This window comes from Felis catus, chromosome E3, assembly GCF_018350175.1.
Source record: "Felis catus isolate Fca126 chromosome E3, F.catus_Fca126_mat1.0, whole genome shotgun sequence".
NCBI classification, from domain to species: domain Eukaryota; kingdom Metazoa; phylum Chordata; class Mammalia; order Carnivora; family Felidae; genus Felis; species Felis catus.
Window position 1 is genome coordinate 32,354,739 of NC_058383.1, and position 22,548 is coordinate 32,377,286.

Genomic DNA, 22,548 nt, shown 5'->3' on the forward strand with positions numbered 1-22,548 from the left:
GTACCCTGATCTTGGACTTCCAGCTTCCAGAACTGTGAGAAATATGTCTCTGTTGTTCATAAGCCACCCCAGCGTGTGGTACTTGGTCATGGCAGGCCCAGGTAACTGAAACACGCCTTCAATTCCATCTTGTATATTTTTCATCTCAGACATTATACTTCCTTCTCTAGATGTTCAATTCATGTGTATGTGTATGTGTGCATATATATCTGCCCTGTTTCCATTCAACGAGTCCTATCTTTTCCCTAACCTCTCGAATACGTGTAATGCAGTTGTATATTTTTTAAAAGTACATTTTGTAATATTTATTTATTTTTGAGAGAGAGAGAGAAAGAGAGAGACTGCATGCACACAAGCAGGGGAGGGGCAGAGAGAAAGAGGGGAGACACATAATCTGAAGCAGGCTTCAGGCTCAGAGCTATCAGCACAGAGCCTGACGCAGGGCCCGAACTCACAAACCGTGAGATAATGACCTGAGAGGAAGTTGGATGCCTAACCGACTGAGCCCCCCAGGCGCCCCATAGAAACATTTTTATCGTTTGAGATCTTGGTTTTAAGCTTTGTTAGACAGGACCAGAGAGGTATTTAAATCCATGGCTAATTTTGCCCTAACACTGAGGCAAAACCCTTCTGAGTATTTGACTTGAGGCTGCCCAAATTATGAAATTTTCTACTGTGGTTGGTGGGATGGAGAGCTATTCCTAGCTCTGGGGATTGTTCCCTCTAATCTGTCAGGATGATTCTCTCCCCAGCCCAGGGCTGTGTCTGCACACCTGTGCTCTGGTGATGCTCTACTGGAGGGGGCCCCCTCTGCATATCTCCGGAGCTCGCTCTAGGTAGCCCTCTCCTCTTTGGAGCTCTGTCCTTCAGACTCCAGCCACCCTGGCATTCCACTTTCCCAGCTCTGTCCCCTCCATTCAGGGCATTCCCCATACCTGTGCTGTGGCTTGGAATCTGTGTCCAGGCAGTGAGCTGGGGTAACTGTTGGACTCACTTCGTGTGTTTCTCGTCCCTCAGGATGACTGTCCTTCATGGCCTGATGTCCACTGACGTCAAAATCACTGCTCTATGGGGCGCCCGGGTGGCTCAGTTGGTTAAACATCAGACTCTTGATTTCGGCTCAGGTCATGATCTCACAGTTCCGGAGATCCAGTTCTGAGTAGGCCTCTGCACTGACAGCATGGAACCTGCTTGGGATTCTCTCTCTCCCTTGCTCTCTGCCCCTCCCCTGATCACACTCTCTCTCTCTCAAAATAATAAACTTTAAAAAATCATTGCTCACTCTCTCTCTCTGTCTCTCTCTGTCTCTCCACTCCTCCTGGGATTCTCTCTCTCTCCTTCTCTCTCTCTGCCTCTCACTTGTGCCCTCTCTCTCTCTCTCTCAAAAAAAAAAAATCATTCCTTTATATAGTTTGAGTGTTTTTGAATTTTTTCAGTTGAGGGGTACAGCCAATCTCTATTATGTGATCTTGACCAAATGTGGAAGTCCCATTAAATTATAAGTATGCAAATTATAAGTATAAATATAAATTATAAGTATCTCATATATAATATGCACTAGACAATATATACTATATATGCTAGTATATATGAAACATATACACAAAAATAAAACTATGATATATATAGCTTAATCTAATCAATCTAATCTAATCTAACTGATTAAGCTATATATATATTATAGTTTTATTTTCAGTTATATATATATACATATACACACATATATACACATATACATATGTGTGTATATGTACATGTATGTGTGTATATATACACATACATATACATACACATATATATACATATATATATACATATATACATATACATATATAGCTTAATCAAAAATTAAAAGCCTCCCTCTGTGCCCCTAACCCCCCAATTTCATTCTTGCCCCTGCTAGGGGTACGCACTCTAGCACTGGTTCCTGCGTATCCTTCCAGAAGTGTTTCTGCTTGTGCAAGTACTTATGTATCTGTTGTAAGTGGTATCGTACCATGTAAACGGTCCTGTATCTTGCTTCCTTCGCTTATATCTTAGAAATCTCTTCCTACCGGCACCTACAGGCCTATCTACCCTTTATGCTGCAGCGTATTTCTTACAGCGAGTGTTCTGTATTTTATTTAGCCATCCTGTACTGATGGACGTCAGTTCTGCTTTTTTTCTCACTGCCACAGTCAATGCAGCGGTGAATACAGATACATATATGCACGCACTTAGCACGCATGCAGGCATGTATCTGCAGGGAGATTCCCAGAGAGATTCCCAGAAAGCCAGGGCTGGTGCTCTAAGCACCAAAAAGATACCTTTTGAAATTCAAAGTGGGGGGAAAATGCCTTACTGTAAAATGCGCTTTTGTTTTTGAGAGATACGGTCTCACACAGAGGCTGCCCTGAAGACAGCTTCTTCCCGGATTTTCTATCTTCCCCACATTTTGCTGGTTTTTTCAGCACTGCTTGCAGCCACCTCCGGTCACAAATTTTGGCGCAGGTGAAGGATCGCTGCTTACCCACAGGGGGCGCCCAAGGAATGCTTGCTGATTTGATTTGATCGCTGCAGAAAGTTCTAACCAGACTGTGCTGCTTCAGCAGCACCTAAGTAAGATGGTCTGATAGACGGGTGGGTTTCGCATTCAATTCAGGGACATGAAGCCGTCCCTTCAGGGCCCGTGGAAGCCAGGCAGCGATCACAAAATAGCAGGTTGCAGGCAGAGATTGCATTAAAATAGTCAGTGCTGGACGTGGTGTTTCCAGTTTGGGAGCCCCACTGGGGGTAAGGGGGTGTCTCTCAAGTGTCCTCCTTCTCATCTTCCCAGTCCCACCCCGTCTACCTCCCACAGAGATTCCAGAAAGAGAATGCGTTTCCCATCAGCATGCTTGGAAAACGATTGGAAAAAAAAAAAAAAAAAAAAAAAAAAAAAACCTTGAAGAGGTGGATAAGCGGTCTCTACTCAGTGGCCACCTAGCATCTTTGACACCTGAAGTGAGTAATTGTTTGAACACCCTGGTCCTCTGAACCACAGTGTTCCCAGTAGTAATTTCGTTCCTGGTTACTGTTGATATGATTGACAAATACCAAGATTACATTTCAGGTTTGTTTTTTTTTTTAAGTTTATGCATTTATTATTTCTGAGGGAAGGGAAGGGGCAGAGAGAGAGGGAGATACAGAACCCCAAGCAGGTTTCAGGCTCTGTCAGCACAGAGCTCCGCTTGGGGCTCGAACCCACAAACTGTGAGCTCATGACCTGAGCGGAAGTCGGACGCTTCACCGACTGAGCCACCCAGGCGCCCCTACATCTGCATTCAGGAAAGATTTCATGTGTGAACTAAAACATCCACTTTCCAGGGTGCCTGGGTGGTGCAGTTGGTGAAACGTCTGACTTCAGCTTAGGTCATGATAATACGGTTTTTGAGTTCCAGCCCGGCGTCGGGCTCTTTGCTGGCATCTCAGAGCTTGGAGCCTGCTTTGGATTCTATGTCTCCCTCTCTCTCTGCCCCTCCCTTACTCACGCTCTCTCTCTCTCTCTCAAAAATAAATAATAAAACATTTAAAAAAATTTTAATGTCCTCTTTCCAAATAAAATTATTACACCTCGAAGGTCACACTCTGCTTCACCATTGTACGTTGTGGGCACAAGTGGTCACACAGAATGACGGAATGGAGGTAACCGAGTCTTGTTTTCTTCCCATCTCGGCTCTCCTCGCGTATCTCTGGTCTGCTATCTGAACAAAGGTGTACAAAGCACGCCAGGGGGTTGGAGACGGAAACCGCACCCAGAGAGAGTGCCCTGATTCCCAACCGTTAGGAACTTACTCTCAAAACAGAACACAGGGAGTCTGCATGTAGGAGGGCAGACAGGGTAGTCAGGGGTTCCCTACGTGTACTATATTTAATAGAGAAGAAGCAATAAAAATGTGCGAATTTGAACCTTACATCTTATTAAAACTCAACAGTAACTTCAAGAGGATTACCACAGGACCCAACAATCCCCCCGCTTGATAGATAATCAAGAGGATCACACACATATGTTCACAACAGCATTATTCATGATACCTGAAAAGTGGAAACAACCTAAATGTCCACCGACAGATGAATGAGTAAACAGAGTGGCCTGTCCACACCATGGAATGTTATTCAGCTTTAAAAGTAATAAAAGGGGCACCTGGGTGGCTCAGTCGGTTAAGCGTCCAACTCTTGATTTCAGCCCAGGTCATGGTCTCACGGTTCGTGAGTTCGAGCCCTGCATCGGGCTCTGCGCTGACAGCATTGAGCTTGCTTCTGAGTCTCTCTCCTCTCTCTCTGCCCCTCCCCTGCTCTCTCTCTCTTTCAAAAATAAATGTTTTTAAAAAGGGAATAAAAGTACTCATATCTGCTACAACATGGATGGACTTTGAAAACGTCACTGCCCCACCCTTGACCTGAGGCTGCTTAGAAGTCCCCTGAAAGTTATTCTCAAAAGGCCTGGCTTTTAGTATTTTCACTTGCTAAATTTTTGGAAGTTGATTCCCTGAGTCTTTAGGACTGGGTTATCACATTTACCATTCCTTTTTACTTGAGCTGTGGCCAACTGTCCTCAATTTCTCTTTCTCACTTAATGGCTTCTGAAGTTCTTTTCGCTCATCCATCCATCCATCTGTCCGTCTCTCCATCCACCCCCTCATCCATCCATTTTTCTAAATTCATTCAACCAGCCCAAATCGTGCACCTACTACGTTCCGGGTATCTTACTAAGCGCGGGGGATACAATGACAAGGAACACGAAAACAAGGTCTTTTCCCTTGTAAAACTTCCTTCAGAGCCTCCTTACTCCAAGTGTGGTCCCGGACCAGCCTCAGCTGGGAACCTGTAAGAAACACAGCAACTCTGGCCCCACCCCAGCCCACCTCAACCAGCATCTGCGTGTCTGTGCTTGTACATGCATAGTGGATCTCGGGAAAGACAGGAAAAACTGATAATGGTAATTCTATCTGGGAAAGCTGGAAGTAGCGAGGCGTGATGAGAAGAATCTAAATTTTGCTTTATACCCATCGTAGATACTGCTCGCATTATTATTTTTGAACATGAATGTTTAGTGCTCACAAAACACCCTGAATCTTTTTGGTCCGTTTCTTGACTGCCTTCAATGTGTAGGACCTTCCTGTGTGGGGTATCTCTTCTTCTTCTTCTTCTTCTTTTTTTTTTAATGTTTATTATTTTTGAGACAGAGAGAGAGACAGAGAGCCACCAGGGGAGGGGCAGAGAGAGAGGGAGACACAGAAGCCAAAGCAGGCTCCAGGCTCTGAGCTGTCAGCACAGACCCCGACGCGGGGCTCGAACTCACGAACCGTGAGATCATAACCTGAGCTGAAGTCGGCCGCTTAACCGACTGAGCCACCCACGTGCCCCATGAGAGTTTATCTTAAAGATCGTACAAAGCTTGCTACAAAGTAAGCATGGTCAGTATGGAGGGGGTAGAGAGCCCACCATACAAGATAGGGGTGGGTGTTAAGCCTTTCTTTCTAGGTTCGCTGCGGAGAATAAACGAGTATATGTAAAGCATCAGCTGTACAGAAGTTGCTTAATGTTATTCCTCTCTGCCTTAGGTCTCTCCTAGCCACCATCATCTGTAGGAATTTTAGGCAAGTCGGGGAAACCTCCCATGGACCGTCACACTTCACTGACAAGGACCGTTTATTTGAGGGTTAGTTTCTTTCCCGTTTCAGAAGTGGAAGAGGCCCCCACAAATCACGCTCCCCTCTTGTTCTGTACCTTGACCTCTCATTGCCGCTCCCGCCAGCCGAGGAAGGGGGCAAGTTTCTTGATGGATCAAAATATTGGTGTGGAACAGAAGGTTGAAGCCTCTTTCCGGCACAACAACCTCTCGGTTCTAGATGCCTATTCATTCAGGCAGCGGCGTGCTGGGTGCTGGGACTTGGGGGGGGAGCCGGACAGACATGGTCTCTGCCTTGCAATCCGCCCCCAGCCCCCTTTATGAAGTTAAGGTTTGCTGAAGTATAATTTATGCACAGTAAAAGTCACCCTTTTTGGAGGACAGCTCTGTGGGCTTTGACAAATACTGACAATTGTATAGCCCCCGCCACAGTCAAGGTATAGAACACGACCTGCTGTCCCCACCCTCTCGTTTTCTCACGCTCCTTTGATCCTTTGTGGTCAGTCTTATCCCCTCCCCCAGCCCCTGGCAATCCCTGATCTGTCTGCTGGCCCTATGCATCGGTCCTTCCAGAATGCCATCTACACGGGATCACACAGGACGTGGTCTTTTGAGCCTGTTTCCGCTTAGCTTAATACATTTGAGGTTCCTTTTTATTGCTGAGTACTATGCCACGCCATGGACGCACCATTTTGGTGCCGTCTTGGGGACAAAGAGGACAGGAAGACGACTCACCTGGACCAGACTGGCCCTAAGCCCTTAAGACTTTGCCAGAGTGGATTACATCACGTTTGCTCCCATAGGCAGTTAGGTGGGACAGGCACATTCGATTGTTATGGAAAACTAGACAAAGGCTATTTTTGCACCTCTGTGTGGATTGAGAAACTCAGTTCACTTTATTTTATTATTATTATTATTTTTTGCATGTGCTTTGATGGGGACAATACGGGCCCAGCTGGCCTGAAATGAGCAAGCGTCCCAGCAACGCCCCGCTCCCCCAGGCTTTATGACAACAGTCCCGAGTCACAGAGGTCCTGCCCATCCCTAAGGGAAGAGCCTTCCCCTTCCTGTGGTGCGGTGGCCCCGCAGAGTTTTGCCCAAGCGCAGCTGATGGGGGAGGATGGAGTTTCTGGGAACCTCTCAGACCGCCAGTTACTGTGGCCCCAAGAAAGCCTGTGCCTTCAGGGCACTGCCCCCCGCTGGGCCCGCCCCGGAGACCCAGGAATGTTACCAGCCCTATTCCCTGCCTGGCTACCGCTACCTGAAGTCATGGAGACCCAGCCTCTTCTACAAGGTCTCCAACGCCCAGACCTGCGTGGACGAGAGAGCCACGGGCCGCAGCCCCCTGAGGCCCCCCACCATCCTGCCGGCGCTCCGCTCGGCGCTCTTCTGCCGCTACAGCCCACGCGACTGGGACAAGTCCAACGATCTGCAGATGCGAGGGGCCGAGGCCTCACGGCTGTGGGCCAGCCGGCTGACGGGCGACTCCATGCGGCTCATGCAGGACAAGGACGAGCTGACGCGCCAGATGCAGGAGGGGACCTGCCGGAACCTGGGCCAGCGGCTGTCGGACATTGGCTTCTGGAAGTCGGAGCTGGGCTACGAGCTGGAGAGGCTTCTGAACGAGACCCACAGCATGGAGACTGTCAAGAGGCGGCTGGAGTGCGCGGCCGAGGAACTCAACTGTCCGCTGCAGGTGAGTGTGGGTAAGTGGGGGGGGGGGGGCGAGGCGGCCGCTGAGACGCAGCCCCGGCTTTCTGCTCCTCCCGAGGGAAGGTCAAGGCAACAGGCACCTTGCAGGTGGGTTCCAGCTGGGTGATCGTCTGTGATCAGTTCCTACGGCGCAGGATTATTCCAGTCAAATCAGGGTTCCTGAGACTGAACCGGATTTCCTTTGCTCCTTGGGCTTACATCAGAACTGCCAAGGTTTTATCGAGACATTCCACACGCGCACGCGTGTGTGTGTGTGTGCGCGCGTGTGTGTGCACGCATGTGCTGGTCTTTAGAAGATAAACTAACTGCCGTGTTTTTCTCCAAAGCCCTTAACACTTTGTAACATACTCTGTAACTTACACATATACTTATTTATTTATTTTTCTATTTTTTTTAATGTTTATGTTTAAGAGACGGAGAGACAGAATGTGAGTGGGGAAGGGGCAGAGAGAGAGAGGGAGACACAGAATCCGAAGCAGGCTCCAGGCTCTGAGATGTCTGCACAGAGCCCGACGCAGGGCTCAAACCCACCAGCCGTGAGATCGTGACCTGAGCCGAAGTCGGACGCTCAACCGACCGAGCCACCCAGGCGCCCCGCACAGTATATTTACTGATTGTTTTTTTCCCTGGGCAGGGATTTCTGTCTGCCTTGTCACCGGTGTGTTCCAGACTGATACCCGGCTGTGACGGGCAGCGTGTCTGTGCTGGTCCTTAGTGAACAGTGTCTGTGCTGATTGCCCGTGGTCTGGGCCAATGTTTTGAACGTCTCCCCAACATAGCACAGTGCATGGCACACAGTAGGTGCTCAGTAAATATTTGTTGACTAGACGAATAAATACCTGAATGTGGGCATTCTGGACACTTCTTGTTCTCCAACCGTAACCCAGATCGGTTGGGATTGCTTTTAGCTGCATGTAATGGGTACTGGCCTGCAGCTCGGCCAAGAAGGAATTTATTGTTCTGCCATAATGAGAATTCTAGAGGGAAACAAAGCGGGCTGCTGCAGCTTCCACGTGATGCCGGAAAGGACCCAGGTGCCCGTCTTTCTGCTGTCCCATCCTTAGCGTGTGGCTTTTGTCCTCCTGCTCGCAAGGAGTTTTCATATCTCGTAGTGCTTGCTGCTGCTTCAAGGAGCATTTTGATGTTCTCGTCTGAGGCAGAAAGATAGGGGTAGGGCAAAGAGCAAAGGTGCAACTGTGTCAGGGAATGAGAGTTTTCTGGAAGGAAGCACCATGCGTTTCCATTTCTGGCCCATGTGCCAGAACTCTCATGGGTTCCCTGGCTGCAGAGGAGTCTGGGTAAGTGAGTGGTTTTCACTGGGTCCTGGAGTGGACTTTGGGTAAGGAACTGGCATTATCTGCCTCATGCCCTGGGGGCTAATTGCAGTCATATAGGATGATGTTCTGCTGCTCCCAAGACCTTTCAGTTCCACCTCCCTGGACAATGGTGACTGCCTCCTTCTTGTCCTCCCCACTCCTGCCCTCCCTCCCATTTTCCAGCCAGAGGGGCGATTTTAAATATTAAACTGGATCTCCACACTCTCTCACAAAAACCCCCTCTGTCACCAACTCCAGAGCCTGAGCAGCCCAGCCCGTGCTCACCGCACTAGCCTCCACGTCTCCGGTTCTAGTGGCTTCTTGTGTGCTCCCCTCCTACCTCAGGACCTTTGCATCTGCTGTTCCCTCTTCCGGGCACATTGTTTCCATTCTTCTCTGCTGCTGCTGCTGCTAATTCAGGTCTTGGTCTGTCACCACCTTAGAGAAGTCCTTCCTGGCTAACCCCCCACCGGTTCCTCCCACGCACTCACATCACCCTGACTATTCTCATCCAAGCCCTAATCACAGGATTGTGTCTCTGTGTGTTTACTTGTGTGTGTTGTCTCCTCTCTGTTACGGCAGGGACCATCTGGTCGGTTGATTGTGGTATCCCCAGCACCTTGATCGGGTGTGGTCAGAAGAGGGGCTCAGTAAATCCTTGTGAAATCAGTGAACCCCTCTCCGTTCAGAGTTTGCAGGTGTGTTTGCCACCCGGCACCAAGATGCGGTGCTCGTCTGCTTCCTTCACACTTCTGCTACTCTTTGTGACATCACAGGCTGGCGGCCCAATCACCACCCTTTCTCAGCCCCCTGTTGCGGAAGCTCCCCTGAGCAGCCCCTTCGGAGGCCCGTCTTCTGTTCCCCTCTGCCCTTGTCCCCACGACATGAGCCTCCAGGTGTGCGGCTGTGCAACAGGGTTGCCTGTGTCTCCCTTGCGCCTGATCGCTTTCCAAAGCTCTCCCCCCACTGACAGATCTTCACAAAGGGGTTTTCACGTATATGCGTAGGTAATACTGATTGACCGTATTTTTAGGGCTTTACATTTGTCGAGCTGACTTCACCCAAACAGCTAATCTGTGAGAGATGCAGCAGTATCATACCCATCCTCAGTCATGGCATCTCACGGTCCCCACCGAGAGACAAGTGGGGGTGTGGAAGCTTACCACACGCACAGCCATGCAGGGAGCGTACCCACATGCACAGTGATGAAGCATCCGGGTTTCCCGGGGATAAGACAGACCATGGCAAATGTATTTGTGAGTCACCTCCGTTCAGGGTCTATATACAGGTGCGGGGAAAACACTATTTCCTGCTGCTCCCTACAGGTGGCCCTGGAGTGTCTGTACCATCGAGAGAAAAGGATAGGGATTGACTTGGTCCACGACAATGTGGAGAAAAACCTTATCCAGGTAAGGTGCCTCCTGGGTCTGCCCAGCACCCCCCGGGGTGAGGAGGGGGCCCCCTGCTGGTCAGAGAGGTCTCTGATCTGCCTGTCAGGAGCAGAAGTCACACGTCACCCCAAGCAAAGTCAGGGCTCAGAAAGCTTTGGTGGGGGCCGAGGTTGCAGGGGATGGGGGGGTAGAACAGGGAGAAATGAAGCCATTGGACCCTTCCAAATGGGCATCATGATAATAATACCAATAAATAACAATAATAAAAGCTAGTGTTTGTTGAAACCATGACTACGCCATATGTTAACTAACTTGGATTTAAATTTAAAAAAAAATTTTTTTTTTCAACATGTATTCATTTTTGGGACAGAGAGAGACAGAGCATGAACGGGGGAGGGGCAGAGAGAGAGGGAGACACAGAATCGGAAACAGGCTCCAGGCTCTGAGCCATCAGCCCAGAGCCTGACGCGGGGCTCGAACTCACGGACCGCGAGATCGTGACCTGGCTGAAGTCGGACGCTTAACCGACTGCACCGCCCAGGCGCCCCTGGATTTAAATTTTTTAAAAAAGCCAGCGTTTCCTGAGCCACTATTTGTCACACGCTGTACCATTTCATATGCATTATTTAACTTAATGATAAAGTAATCTAGCGATGAGCATTTGGCACATAGCAGGTGCTAAATTTTCTTTTAATCTGGAATTATATGACAAAGGAAGCAAGTAAGTTAAAGAATGTGGAGCCTCCACAGCTGACCCTTAGCCAGCTGGCCCACGGATCACGTGCATGCGATGAGGCAGGAAATGGATCCCACCCTGAACTTTCACCTGTGGGGTCAAAGGTGGGCAGTGAGGGGTAGGAGGGTGGGGCCACTGGTGGGGGGGAGGCAGAGTGCCCTGACCTTTTGACATTTTTCATTGCAGGAAGTGGATTTGCTAAAATGTTGCCAAGAACACATGAGAAAACTAGCTCAAAGAATTGATATCCAGATGCGGTAAGAGCTGCCTTCTCTCTCCCTTCTTGGAATCTATTTTGGGTCTCCCCCGGCTTCCGAGGGCAAGCGGACGGGCTCTCGGTCTCTAGGTGGTTCTTTCGGCCAGCGTGTGCTGGTGAGAGTTTGACAACAGGCTCTCTGGGAAAGAAAGTAAAATTCGGATTCGCAGCATTTGCCAATTTCAGGGCTGTAAATGCCTGCCCCGCCCCCCTCCCCGTGGCTAATTTCAGTGGGCAGCTGTGCCCCGCCTGGTCGCTCAGATTTTGCCCTTGGGGTCGTGACAAAAGAAACGGCCGCCCTGAGGCCCCTCTTAGCCTGTGGCTTCTGCGTGTGCGTTCTGAACTGCGGGAAATGGCAGAGCAGCGTGGCATCAGGCACCAAGGTGAGTGGCCAGGGCATCTCTGGAAGGGATCTGGTGGACGCCTGGAGCCAGGAGTCTTCAAAAGAAATCGGCTTTTTGTTCCTGGAAGATGACACAGCCAGTATCCCGACAGGCCAGGAGGCTCCCCTCTTGATTAAAAGGAGGCCCGAGTTTTACAGGGCTTGGGGCCCATAGCTGAGCCCTTGGCCCCCGGGTCCCCTGGAGGCAGCCTTCCCTCCTGACTCCTGACACAGGAGCTGGGCACTGCCTTTAACCCTTAACAGCCCACGCTGCTCTGCTGGTTTCTCCTTGTCATTTACTCAGACACCGAGAGCAAGAGAGTCCCAGCCTCCCCTCCAGCTGCGTGGGGCATGTGGGTAGCCTGGCTGGGATGTTGAGGGGTGCTGGGCAGCTTGCACATGAGCCCTGGGGGCCTGCTGCTCTGGCTTGCTGTGACAGGAGACAGTCACCGGGGATAAGAGAGCACCCGGGGCGGTGACCTAAGGGTGCGGTCAGGGCCGCCGTCAGAGGTGGTGGGGTCCGAAATGAGACGCAACTACAGCAGTGGCTGCAGGCACAGGTGGGTGGACGAAAGCAGAGTTGAGTTCTGTCGTTTGTTTGCCTGGGTCCTGATTTCTGACATTTCCACTCCCATGTTCCACTATCGTTTGCCGCATGTTTGTCTGTAAATTAATTTGCTTAAAAAAAAAAAAACGCTTACATACTTGTATTTTATTTATTTATTTTCATTAAATTTTTTATGTAATGTTTATTTTTGTTGAGAGAGAGAGAGACAGAGCACGTGAGGGGAAGGGCAGAGAGAGAGAGGGAGACACAGAATCGGAAGCAGGCTCCAGGCTCTGAGCTGTCCGCCCAGAGCCCGACGCGGAGCTCGAACCCACAAAACATGAGACCATGACCTGAGCCACAGTGGGATACCCAACTGACTGAGCCACCCAGCACCCCTACATACTTGCATTTTATTATTTTTTAAAAATTTTTTCTAAAAATATTTATTTATTTTTGAGATAGGGAGAGACAGAGCATGAATGGGGGAGGGTCAGAGAGAGAGGGAGACACAGAATCCGAAACAGGCTCCAGGCTCCGAGCTGTCAGCACAGAGCCTGACGCGGGGCTCGAACTCATGGACCGTGAGATCATGAGCTGAGCTGAAGTCGGATGCTTAACCGATTGAGCCACCCAGGTGCCCCCATACTTACATTTTAAAGGGGACATTTTAACAAAGGGAGCGCTTTGGGCAGGCACATGTCTTGATTGTATTTTTCTTGCCCTTGTTTTTACGATCACCCATTCTGGACAAGAAAGAGTGGTTTTCCATTTGTGGTCGACATAGAGCGATGGCAGACCGTGGTGCTGTGGTGATAGAGGGCTGGAGTTGGAGCCAGCAGGGGGAAGAAAAGCCCAGAAACTTGGAATTGGGGAGCTGGGCCCCAGAAGGGAAATCCTAAGACAGGACTGGGGGTGGGAGGGGACTGCGGTGTGATCCCAGCAATGAACAGGATGTGGGAGAGTAAGGACAGCCAGAGAAATGGAGAGGAATGGACACAGAACGAGGAAAATAGATGGAGACTGGGGACAGACGCAGAGAGGTGAAGGCAGCCCAGGCAGGGAGGGTGGGAGGAGAGAACCAGAGCAGGTGGAGAGGCGACCCTCCCCTTTGCTGGGACTGAGGACCAGCCACCCTCCATAGAGGCTGTTTGACCTCGGGCAGTGGCCCGTTTGTCAGAGGATGGCTTCCGGGGCACCCTAATTAATCTAGACCTGGCCACAGCCTCACTGATGGGGTAGAACTCAGTGTGGCCTTGCCCCTGTGGGGAGGCTCCATCGCTGACCTGCTCAGGTGGCGGCCGCCCTGGCACTGGGCTGCTGACTCAGGGTTTTGTGGGTGGGGCCTCAGGCCTGCATCTGGGCAGAACTATGTCCTTACCTCACCAGATGCCCTGTGGCAAAGCACAAAAGGCACTTCCTGGCGGGGCAGAGGCCATATTCGAGCTTTTCCTCATAGGCCGCCATCAGGGTGAGCCGTGGCACTGGGTGGGCTCTATGTCATGGGCCAAGGAGGGGAGACAGAGGCGGCCCCCTTTTCTCTAAGCTTATTAGCATGGGCTAGGAAGCTGGACCAGCTGACCAGGGATTCTGAGGCCCTGGGTCCCCTCTGATGCTCTGGCATAGATGTTTTCTAGCATTCTGGTCTTCATGTTCCAGTTCATTAGGCAGGACAGGGCCCCCTTTCTCCATGGCTTTGCTAATTCAGAAGGCCCCAGGAACCTCAGGATGGTTCCTCCTGTCCCAGCATGACTTCCTGAGCATTTTGGTAGGTGGGAGCGCACCGCCAGGATTTACTGTCCTTGCTTCTGGCCTCTTTGAAACCCCTCACCAGCATCCGGATCCATAGCAGAAAAAGAAAGTGTAAAAAAGATGAACAGAGACAGGGGAGAGGGACAAAGAGAGACACAAAGTCCCCAAGACAGAGAGAAACCAAGAAAGATGAGGCAGAAAGAGATAAAGATCAGAGAGAGACAGACAGACGGACACACACACACTCACTTTAGGTGGTGTAGACATCACCCGGCTTAGTGAAGGTTATTCCCTTCTTTATTCCCCATCACTTCAAGGCAAAAGTCCTAGTCAATGCTTGTGTGTCTTTAACACGGACTAATCTTATTTCAATCAAGAGAGAAACAAAAAGGTTCAGGCTTAGAACCTTTTGGAGACAACAGATTCTATCTGTCTAGGATTCTGTTCTTGTTTACTTAGTATTTATGTTGGAGGTGACCCATTAATAGCGCTACTGAAGTTCCTTTAAAGACAGTGAGGTAGATTTTCCCTTTAAAACACATTTACTTATATTTTAAAAAAGAAAAGTAACAAGTAAATAATAGTGCAGGTACTTTGAGAATACGGCAAGAATCACGGAAGTGGTTCTCCAGGGTCTGGAGTTTGGCACACGGTGGCCTTTAAATCTAAGCTTCTTGGCCAAGATACTAACCCTGCAGGTGCAAGTACTCGGCCTGCCAACTGTCCTCTCCTCACCTCTGCTCTGTCCCTGACTCCGCCCAGTCCCTGATTCCAACCTTCCTTGACGGTCTAATCCCTGGCTCCGCCCCGTCCCTGACTCCACCCACTCTCCGATTCCACCCATACCTGACTGTCCACTCCTTGGCTCCACCCACCACGGACTCAACCCAGACCCTCACTCCACCCATCCCTGGCTGCCCAATCCCTGGCTGCACCTAGTCACCAACTCTGCCCAATCCCTGACTTCTCCCCAGTCTCTAGATTCCACCCTTTTTTGACTGTCCAGTTAGTTCCTGACTCCGCCTACCTCCTGGTGCCGCACAAATCCTTGACTCCGCCCTGTCCCTGATTCTGCCTGCCTTCATACGCTGCTTACAGGTCTCCAAACACCTGGATGTCTCTACCTGCTTTGCTTTTTACACACGTGGTGCCCTGAGCTTGGAATTCTCATCCCCTCAACCCAACTCGGTTCACCTGTCTGCTGTTGTTAGGAAACCCAACTCAGAAACTTCCTCACCCTGAGTTGGTGGCTTCCCTCTCTGTGTTACTTTGTACCCTTTTCAAACCTTTACTGTTGCCCTTCTCATTCTTTATTCATTTGTACTGAATTTACACAAATCTGTGAGCACCTTGAAGGTAGGGACTGGGTCTTAATCATGTCTCTTCCCTCTGTGCCTGGCAGAAGGTCAGACACAATGATGTGCGAAGGGATTTAAATTGATTCCAGGCTTTTTCCAAAGTGTGAATTCGTATCTTGTAAGTCAGGTCAGCAAAGTACAGCTGGGAGGGCCAAATCTGGTCCGAAGCCTGTTTCTGTAAAGTTTTATTGGGGCACAGCCACGCCCATTCATTCACCTATGACCTAAGACTGTTTTCCGGCATAGTTGAGTGGTTGCAACGGAGACCCTACGACCCACGAAGCCTAAGATATTTAGCATTTGGCCCTTTACAGTAAATGTTTGCCCATCCCTGTTCTAAATGACAACGGATCTGCTTGGATTGGGGCGAAGGAAGAAGTACGGGGAGGCGCTGGGTATGCGGTGGGGGCATTAAGGTGGGAAAAAGGCGGAGAAGCCATTGAGGGTAGATCAAGCACCCTCCTGGGAGTCCAGAGACTTGGCTTTCACCGGTGGCTCTGCACCACCCTCCTGGCTGACCTCTCGTGAGGGACTCTGGGCAAGTGCACAGTTGACGGACAAATCCCTGCCCCCCACAGGGATAACCGAGATGCTCAGCACGCTCTCGAGAGGGACCTTGAGGACAAAAGCTCGGCCCAGTTTATCGACGAGAAGTGCTATAACCTGAGGAACACGTCAGACTGCATCACTTTCTTCCACGGCATGGAGAAAGTCGATGGCACGTAAGTCCTGGGTTCTTGGTCCCCCTCTCTGGCCAAGCTTGGTGAAACTGAGGGCTTCTGGGTCTGCTCCTGCCAAGAGCCACAAAAGGTCATTGTGCACCAGTAAAGTAAGAGGCAAAGTGGTTGAGTGGGGATCCTCAGTTGCGAGCCACAGAATCCAAATCTGGCTAACTTCAGACAAGATGGAATTTACTGGAAGGCTGTGGGGGAGCCACAGACTCCAGGAGAAGGCTGGAAGGGAAGGTCCTGGCAGCTTGAACGAGCCAGGAAGTGGGAGCTCATCAGCTGTGTTGTCAGCGCACTACTGTCTCTTTGTTCTTGCCCCCTTTTACCCAAGATTCAAATTCCAGCGAGAGGATGCAAGGGATTGGCTGAGTGAGGGTCCCACAGCCACTGCTGTTGGGCCAGGGCATGCCGGGCACCCTGACTGGCAATTCCACCAAACAAATTCTGAAACAGAACGGGTGTAACCAGAAGGAGGAGGCATTCAAGCTCAGCTGGGAGAGTAACTGATGCCCTCCGGTGAATGCCTGGCTTCAGATTCAGCCTCCCCACTAGTGCTTGGGGCAAAGTACTTAATCTCTCTGGGCTCCGATCTCCTCATCTATACTGGAATAAAAACAGTGCCCACCTCCCAGAGTTGCTATGAGAATAAAAAGGTGGGTGTGGGGAGCGCGGAGCACAGAGCCTGGTGTGGGGGAGTGACAGCAGCGAATATTTATTGAGTGCTTGCTGTATGACCCCATTTACTTGTCACAGCAGCTCTGAGCTAGGTGCCTCTGTGTACCTGACAACGTCATGGGCACGTCACTGTTGATGGAATTTCATGCAGAACTAGGGCCTGCTTTCCCGATTGGCAGTCCAAGGTCAGGGTCATGATGGCTGGACAGAGAGGTGCTCTGGGTGCAGGTGGGGGGGGGGTGGTATCTATCTTGGTTTCATTTTTTTTTTAAGTTTATTTATTTTGAGAGAGGGCGCGCACCAGAGAGTGCATGTGTGGAGTGGGGGAAGGGCAGAGAGAGGGAGAGAGAGAATCCCTATTCGGGGCTCGATCTCATGAACCAAACCATGAGATCATGACTTGAGCCGAAATCAAGAGTCGGATGCTTAACCACCTGAGCCACCCAGGTGCCCCTATTTTGGTCTCTTAAAAAAAAAAAAACAGCAAAAAACTTCTAGCACATAAAATTGTGCTGGGCACTTAGTAGGTGTGCAGTAACTGTTGAATGAATGAATGGAAGGGGAAAGGGAGGGAGGGAAGAAAGGAGAGGAATTTCTTGTTCATCTCCTTGGCTGGAGCCCGGGGCCACCTCCTGGACCTTAGTAAATACCCAAGGGTTGAAATGACCCTTTGGGGTTGCCGGCAGTAGCAGCTTCTGGGGACCCTCCTCCTCTTCCTGACAAGGCGACTTGACTCCCCTGTGGGGCTGGCTGGCCATGCGAGCAGGACTTCAGGGGCCTCGGCCCCCTCAGCCGCAGCTGGAGGTCTGGAGGATTCCCTTCCCAAATGGATGCCTTCCTGAAAGCTCACGGCCGAGACTCGGAGCCTGCTGGGCACTGCACTTTACAAACAGCATCTTGTGAAGGATAAACACTTATCAAGGGCTTGCTGTTACGGTGGCCAAGATAGGGGTTTCACATTTAGTCGTTCAACCACCCCGGGGCGGGGGCGGGGGGCGGTAGGCACCATTATTATCCCCTTTTTACAATGAGGAGGCTAAGGCTCAGAGAGTTGAAGTGACTGGACCCATCTGAGCCCACGTTGCACTTGATCTTAGGCAAAAGGCCGAGGAGCGATAATCTGAGCCCACCTTGGGCACCAAGCCTGTGTGTTTTACCTGGGCACCTTCCTGCCTCCTGGCAAAGCCTGCCGCCTCCTGCATCTAGAGGACACAGGCTCCAGAAACCACGTCCCCCCTACGGAGGCACACCAGCCGACAAGCACATCCCCCCCAGGGAGAGTGTGATTGAGCAGGTTATTTGGTTATTTTCTCTCAGAAGCACAGCTGTCTGCTCCAGGGGAGGGCAAGGGCTTAGAGGTTGCTGCTCCTGACCTTGAACAGTGCCCCGTTCAGCAGCAGGAGACAGAGTCAATCTGCAGTCTCTTTCTGCTGTCCCTGGTGCCTCCCTCTCCCTGGACTGATGGTGAGTAGCTGTGTGACCTTGGCAAAGGCACTTTACCTCTCTGAGCCTCAAGTCTTTGTTGGATGAAAGGTCAGGATCAGACACAGCACCCTCTCCCATCTCCAGAAGGCTTAGACCTCCTTTACGGCTTGATTTTTAACTCTTGCAAAAGACAGACAAGACAATCACATATTATCTGTTTGCTTTTTAATTTCTCTTCACCATGCAATCTAAGCGTGCTTTAAAATGTCTGAAGAGAGACTCCTCTTTCAGAAAACTGAGTCTCTTTTTTCTCTACTGCCTGAAAATAAAGATGATTTATTTAAGAACTGGAGGCTTCCCAGCTAGAAAAGACCTTAAAAATGTACCTAGTGGGGGTGCCTGGGTGGCTCAGTGGGTTAAGCGTGCGACTTCAGCTCAGGTCATGATCTCACGATTCCTGGGTTCGAGCCCCACGTCCGGCTCTGTGCTGACTGCTCGGAGCCTGGAGCCTGCTTTGGCTTCTGCGTCTCCCTCTCTCTCTCTCTGCCCCTCCCCCACTCGAGCTCTGTGTCTCTCTCAAAGATGAATAAACATTAAAAAAAAAAAAAAAAAGGTACCGAGTCTGGTTGACCCCAGACCTGGAGCCCGCTCAGAGAAGTGCGTGTCCCTCTTTCTCATGGGCTTCCCAGAGAGGACCCCCATGCAACACATTGGTTTTATGTTGCAAGGATTTCCGTAAGCAGGCAGGAAGTACCTTCTGTTGTCGAAACTGAATCGCTTAGGCTTCACCGCCTCTGAGAAGCCTTCCGGGATTGCCTTGAGAGCCATCCTTCAGCCGCCCTGCGGGCGGTCCCATAGTGGAGACTGCCTGCTGCAGACCGCCTTTCCATGGGGTTCCCACTCGGGCTCGGCCAGTAGGGGGGGCACCAGCGGGAGGCTGAGGGCAGGGAGAGAAGGATGTTGGGGGTTTATTCTTCCAGCACCCCTCCCCCGCCAGGGTGTGTGCTCCTCCAGGGCTCCCCAACCCTTCCTCGCCCTCTCCCCTTGCCCTTCCCGACTTTGGTGGTGACGGTTTCGTGAGCTTGCTCATCCAAGGGCGCCTCAATGCCCTCTGAGCGTCCTTTTTATTTCCTTTTATAACCCTGACGGGCACGTAATGACCACCTCCATCAGTCCCTCTCTGTCTACAGTCCTTCCGTGTGTACAGATCTTTATTTAATGTCCTTCTTCCTCTACTGGCAACTTCGCGCCCTGAGGACAGGGAGGTTGATGTTCTTGTGTATGGTTCTCTCCCAAGTGCCTAGGATGATCATGGCATGTGGTGGGCATTCAGAGAACTCTGGTCAAATGAATGAGTCTGTGCAGTGATGGATGCGGAACGGAAGCAGCCCTGCAGTCAGCATGTGCCCCCGAGGCCTGCTTCGCGGCCTGTGTCTGTGACTTCGGGGAGGGTAGTTGACAAGGAGCTTCTCGAAGGAATCTCTGCTCTGTGACAAGGCACCAAGTGCCCTTTGGGAGATCCGCTCTTGCTAGGCTGCAGCCGCCTCCTCTGTGAAGTGGGGGGTTTGGATTAGCCCTGTGGTTCTCAGCCGGGGCGAGGGGACCGTTGTCCCCTCCCCCAAGGGGCACTTGGCAATGTCTGGAGCCATTTTTAGTTGTCGTGACTGGAGGGGAGCTACTGCTGGCATCTAGTGGGTAGAGGGGGGCTCAGGGTGAACCACCCCCCAACAGAGAATGGTCCCGACCCAGATGTCAGGGGTGCCCAAGGTGAGACTGTCCAGATCGGGGGTTCCCCAAGGCCTGTCTTCAGCCCCCCGATTCCTCTCCTGTGTTCAGTTCGTCTTTGTGCTCCCTGCAGGGTCTCCGTGCCCGAGACCTGGGCCAAGTTCAGTAACGACAACATCAGGCACTCACAGAACATGCGGGCCAACTCCATCCGGCTGCGGGAGGAGGCTGAGAACCTCTTGGAGACCTTGTCAGACCAGATGTGGAAGCAGTTTACTAACACCAACCTGGCCTTCAGTGCCCGCATCTCCGAGGTGACAGACGTGAAGAATAAGCTCCAGACACAGCTGGCTAAGGTAAGCGAGACGCCCCAGGGCCACCGTCCACGCTTCCGAATCCTCACCTCCTCCCGAGGGCGGCAGCAGCCTCTGGCCAACCTGCCCTCCTGCCCCATCCCACCTTCCCGGGTCGACCAACTTGTCCACCAGTAAAGGTGAGGGTCCCTGAGCGTCCCAGGATTCGAGCATCTGGGATAAATCTTTTCCTTGTGCCCCTGGCTTGCCCGGCTGTCACCACGGCACCCAAGAAGCTGCTGACGGCCCCTGGGGTCCTTCACTCCATCTCGGGGCCTTGCAGCTGAACGTGCCCGGTGAGAGTGGGTGCGGTTATCAGAGGCTCAGAAAATGGGCCCAAGCAGATCTCTGCCCACATCAGCATCTTTGCAAATGTAACCTTTTACCTTCAAAGGCTTCCCCAGCATCAGGGTTGAAGGATGGGCTAATGTCACTGTCTTTCTGCTTCCCCCGTACTGCCCTCTCCACTGCTCCTGTGCGAATGCAACAGGCCGCCCCTCACCTCTGCGGGGGGGGGGGGGGGGGGGGTTCCTCTCTGCATGGATTTTGTGCTCCCTGCTCTGCACACATTCGGTGAGCCTCCTGGGGAGCCACATGCGTGCTGGCCGCTGGCTAGGAATGAAAGGAGGGGCCATGCAAACAATGCCCTGATCCCCCTGACACTTGCATTCTGGAAGAGAGCGGTGTGTAATCTGCACACAGGAAGGACTTAGGGATGACCTTCCCATTGCAGGGTGTGGGGGGGGGGGGGAAGGCAGGGGACTAGCCTTGGACCTGCATTCATAAAATAGTTATAGCCACAAAGGTATGTTGTATGTATATTTGGGGGGCAGTGAGGGGCCTGCAGGCAAGGTTCAATGGAAATTGCTGGGCGGTGTAAGCCCTCCACATACACCACCCTATAGCTCCGGTAGCAGGTGACAGTTACATCAAGAGCAGGTCACTAGGGAGTTAGGCAGCCAAGGGATGTTGGGAAGATTATTCATTCCCAAGAGTGGCAGCGAGTGCAAAGGACGCGTGGAGGATGAACTTGGAGCACGGAGCAGGCTCGGGTCATACGGTCCTGGCAGGTCCTGGTGAGGGGTCCGGATTTTGCTCTGAGAACAGTAGCGAGCCTTCGAAGGGTTTTAAGCAAAAGGCACTGGGCTCCAGTCTTATCCCCAGGTGGATCTCTTTCCTTCCTGGATGGAAAAAGGGCTGCAGAGGAGAAGAGTGCTCACAGGGAAATGGTTAAGAGGCTCTGGAAGGCGTCCGGGGCGAGGGGATGGCTGCCTGTGCCAGGGTGGGAGCCTCAGACGGGTGGGGGAAGGGAGAGATGTGAGATATCTTCAGAAGACAGAGTTGACGTCTATGCCTTCCCTCCCCCCTTTACTGGACATTTTTCTGTTAATCTTTCCAGAACAGGGTTGAACTTTTTCTGTTAAGGGCCCGATTCTATTTTCAGCTCTGCAGACCGTACAGTTTCTGTCACATACTCAGTTCTGTTCGTGTAGATGGGCCACAGACAGTAGGCACACAAATGAGCATGGCTGCGTTCCAATAAAACTTTATTTACAAAAGTAGGCAGTGGGCCGGATGTGGCCCACAGGTTGTAGCTTGCTGACTACAAACAGCATTTTATGTAGTTTATCATCACTCCTTCCAGCCCACAGTGTGGGGTTAGAAGCATGGAATGCCTGGGTGTGAATCCTGGCTTCACCATCTCTGCAATCCTGGACAGGTTCCTTAACCTCTCTGTGTCTCAGTTTCCTTCTGTGTAGAATAGAGATGATAATGGTTCTGACCTCCGAGCTGCCAGAAGGATTATATAAACCCGCTGAACCGGTGCTTGGAACATAGTAAGCGCTGTGTCGGTGGCCGTGATTTTCCTGTATTGGTTGGTTCACTTGTCTGTCTGCGTCTCTTCAGGGCATCGCCCCCGTTTCAGCAAGGGAGCCCCCCTGCTTAGTGTACCTCTCAGCACATAGTAGACACCCCTTCAATCTTTGTGTGATGAAGGAGAGGAACCTATGAGGTTGAATTTTCTGTTGTTTTTTTTTTTTTTAAAATGATCCATGAATAATGCTTTTAATTTTAATTTTCTTTCCCTCTCCTTCCTTCCTCCCTCCCTCCTTCCTTCCTTCCTTCTTCCTTCCTTCCTTCTCCCTTTCTCCTTCCTTCCTCCTTTTTCCCTTCTTTCCTTCCTTCCTCCCTCCCTCCCTCCTCCCTTCTCCCTTCCTCCCTTCCTTCCTTCCTCCCTTCTTCCCTTCTTTCTTCCCTCATTTCCTCCCTCCTTCCTTCCTTCCTTCCTTCCTTCCTCCCTCCCTCCCTCCCTCCCTCCCTCTCTCCCTCCCTCCCTCCCTCCCTCCCTCTCTCCCTCCCTCCCTCCCTCCTCCCTTCTCCCTTCCTTCCTCCTTCCTTCCTCCCTTCTTTCTTCCCTCACTTTCTCCCTCCTTCCTTCCTCCCTCCCTCTCTCCCTTCCTCCTCCCTTCTCCCTCCCTTCTTCCTCCCTTCTCCCTCCCTCCCTCCTCCCTTCTCCCTCCCTCCCTCCTCCCTTCTCCC

The 22,548-nt window shown here is 51.3% G+C and overlaps 1 protein-coding gene and 1 long non-coding RNA gene across 5 annotated transcripts in view; one reads left to right on the forward strand and one right to left on the reverse strand.

Moving 5' to 3' along the window:
• The first annotated feature begins 6,693 nt into the window (after positions 1 to 6,693).
• Positions 6,694 to 22,548, forward strand: part of TEKT5 (tektin 5) — a 41,599-nt gene continuing 25,744 nt past the window's right edge. For 2 of the 4 annotated variants that reach the window (XM_003998869.4, XR_006590931.1), the window contains exons 1-5: positions 6,701 to 7,346; positions 10,005 to 10,088; positions 10,993 to 11,063; positions 15,680 to 15,823; positions 19,788 to 20,010. In XM_003998869.4, the coding sequence (XP_003998918.2) occupies positions 6,771 to 7,346; positions 10,005 to 10,088; positions 10,993 to 11,063; positions 15,680 to 15,823; positions 19,788 to 20,010 (1,098 nt within the window). In that variant the 5' untranslated portion in view covers positions 6,701 to 6,770. Of the gene's footprint in view, positions 7,347 to 10,004; positions 10,089 to 10,992; positions 11,064 to 15,679; positions 15,824 to 19,787; positions 20,011 to 22,548 lie in introns of all 4 variants that reach the window. The other 2 variants (XM_045047399.1, XM_045047400.1) reach the window with 2 other exon arrangements.
• Positions 8,300 to 9,417, reverse strand: LOC109495293. The gene is made up of 2 exons (XR_002150631.3): positions 8,965 to 9,417; positions 8,300 to 8,514 (listed from the first exon to the last, which is right to left on the reverse strand). It is a non-coding gene; the product is annotated as an uncharacterized LOC109495293 (long non-coding RNA).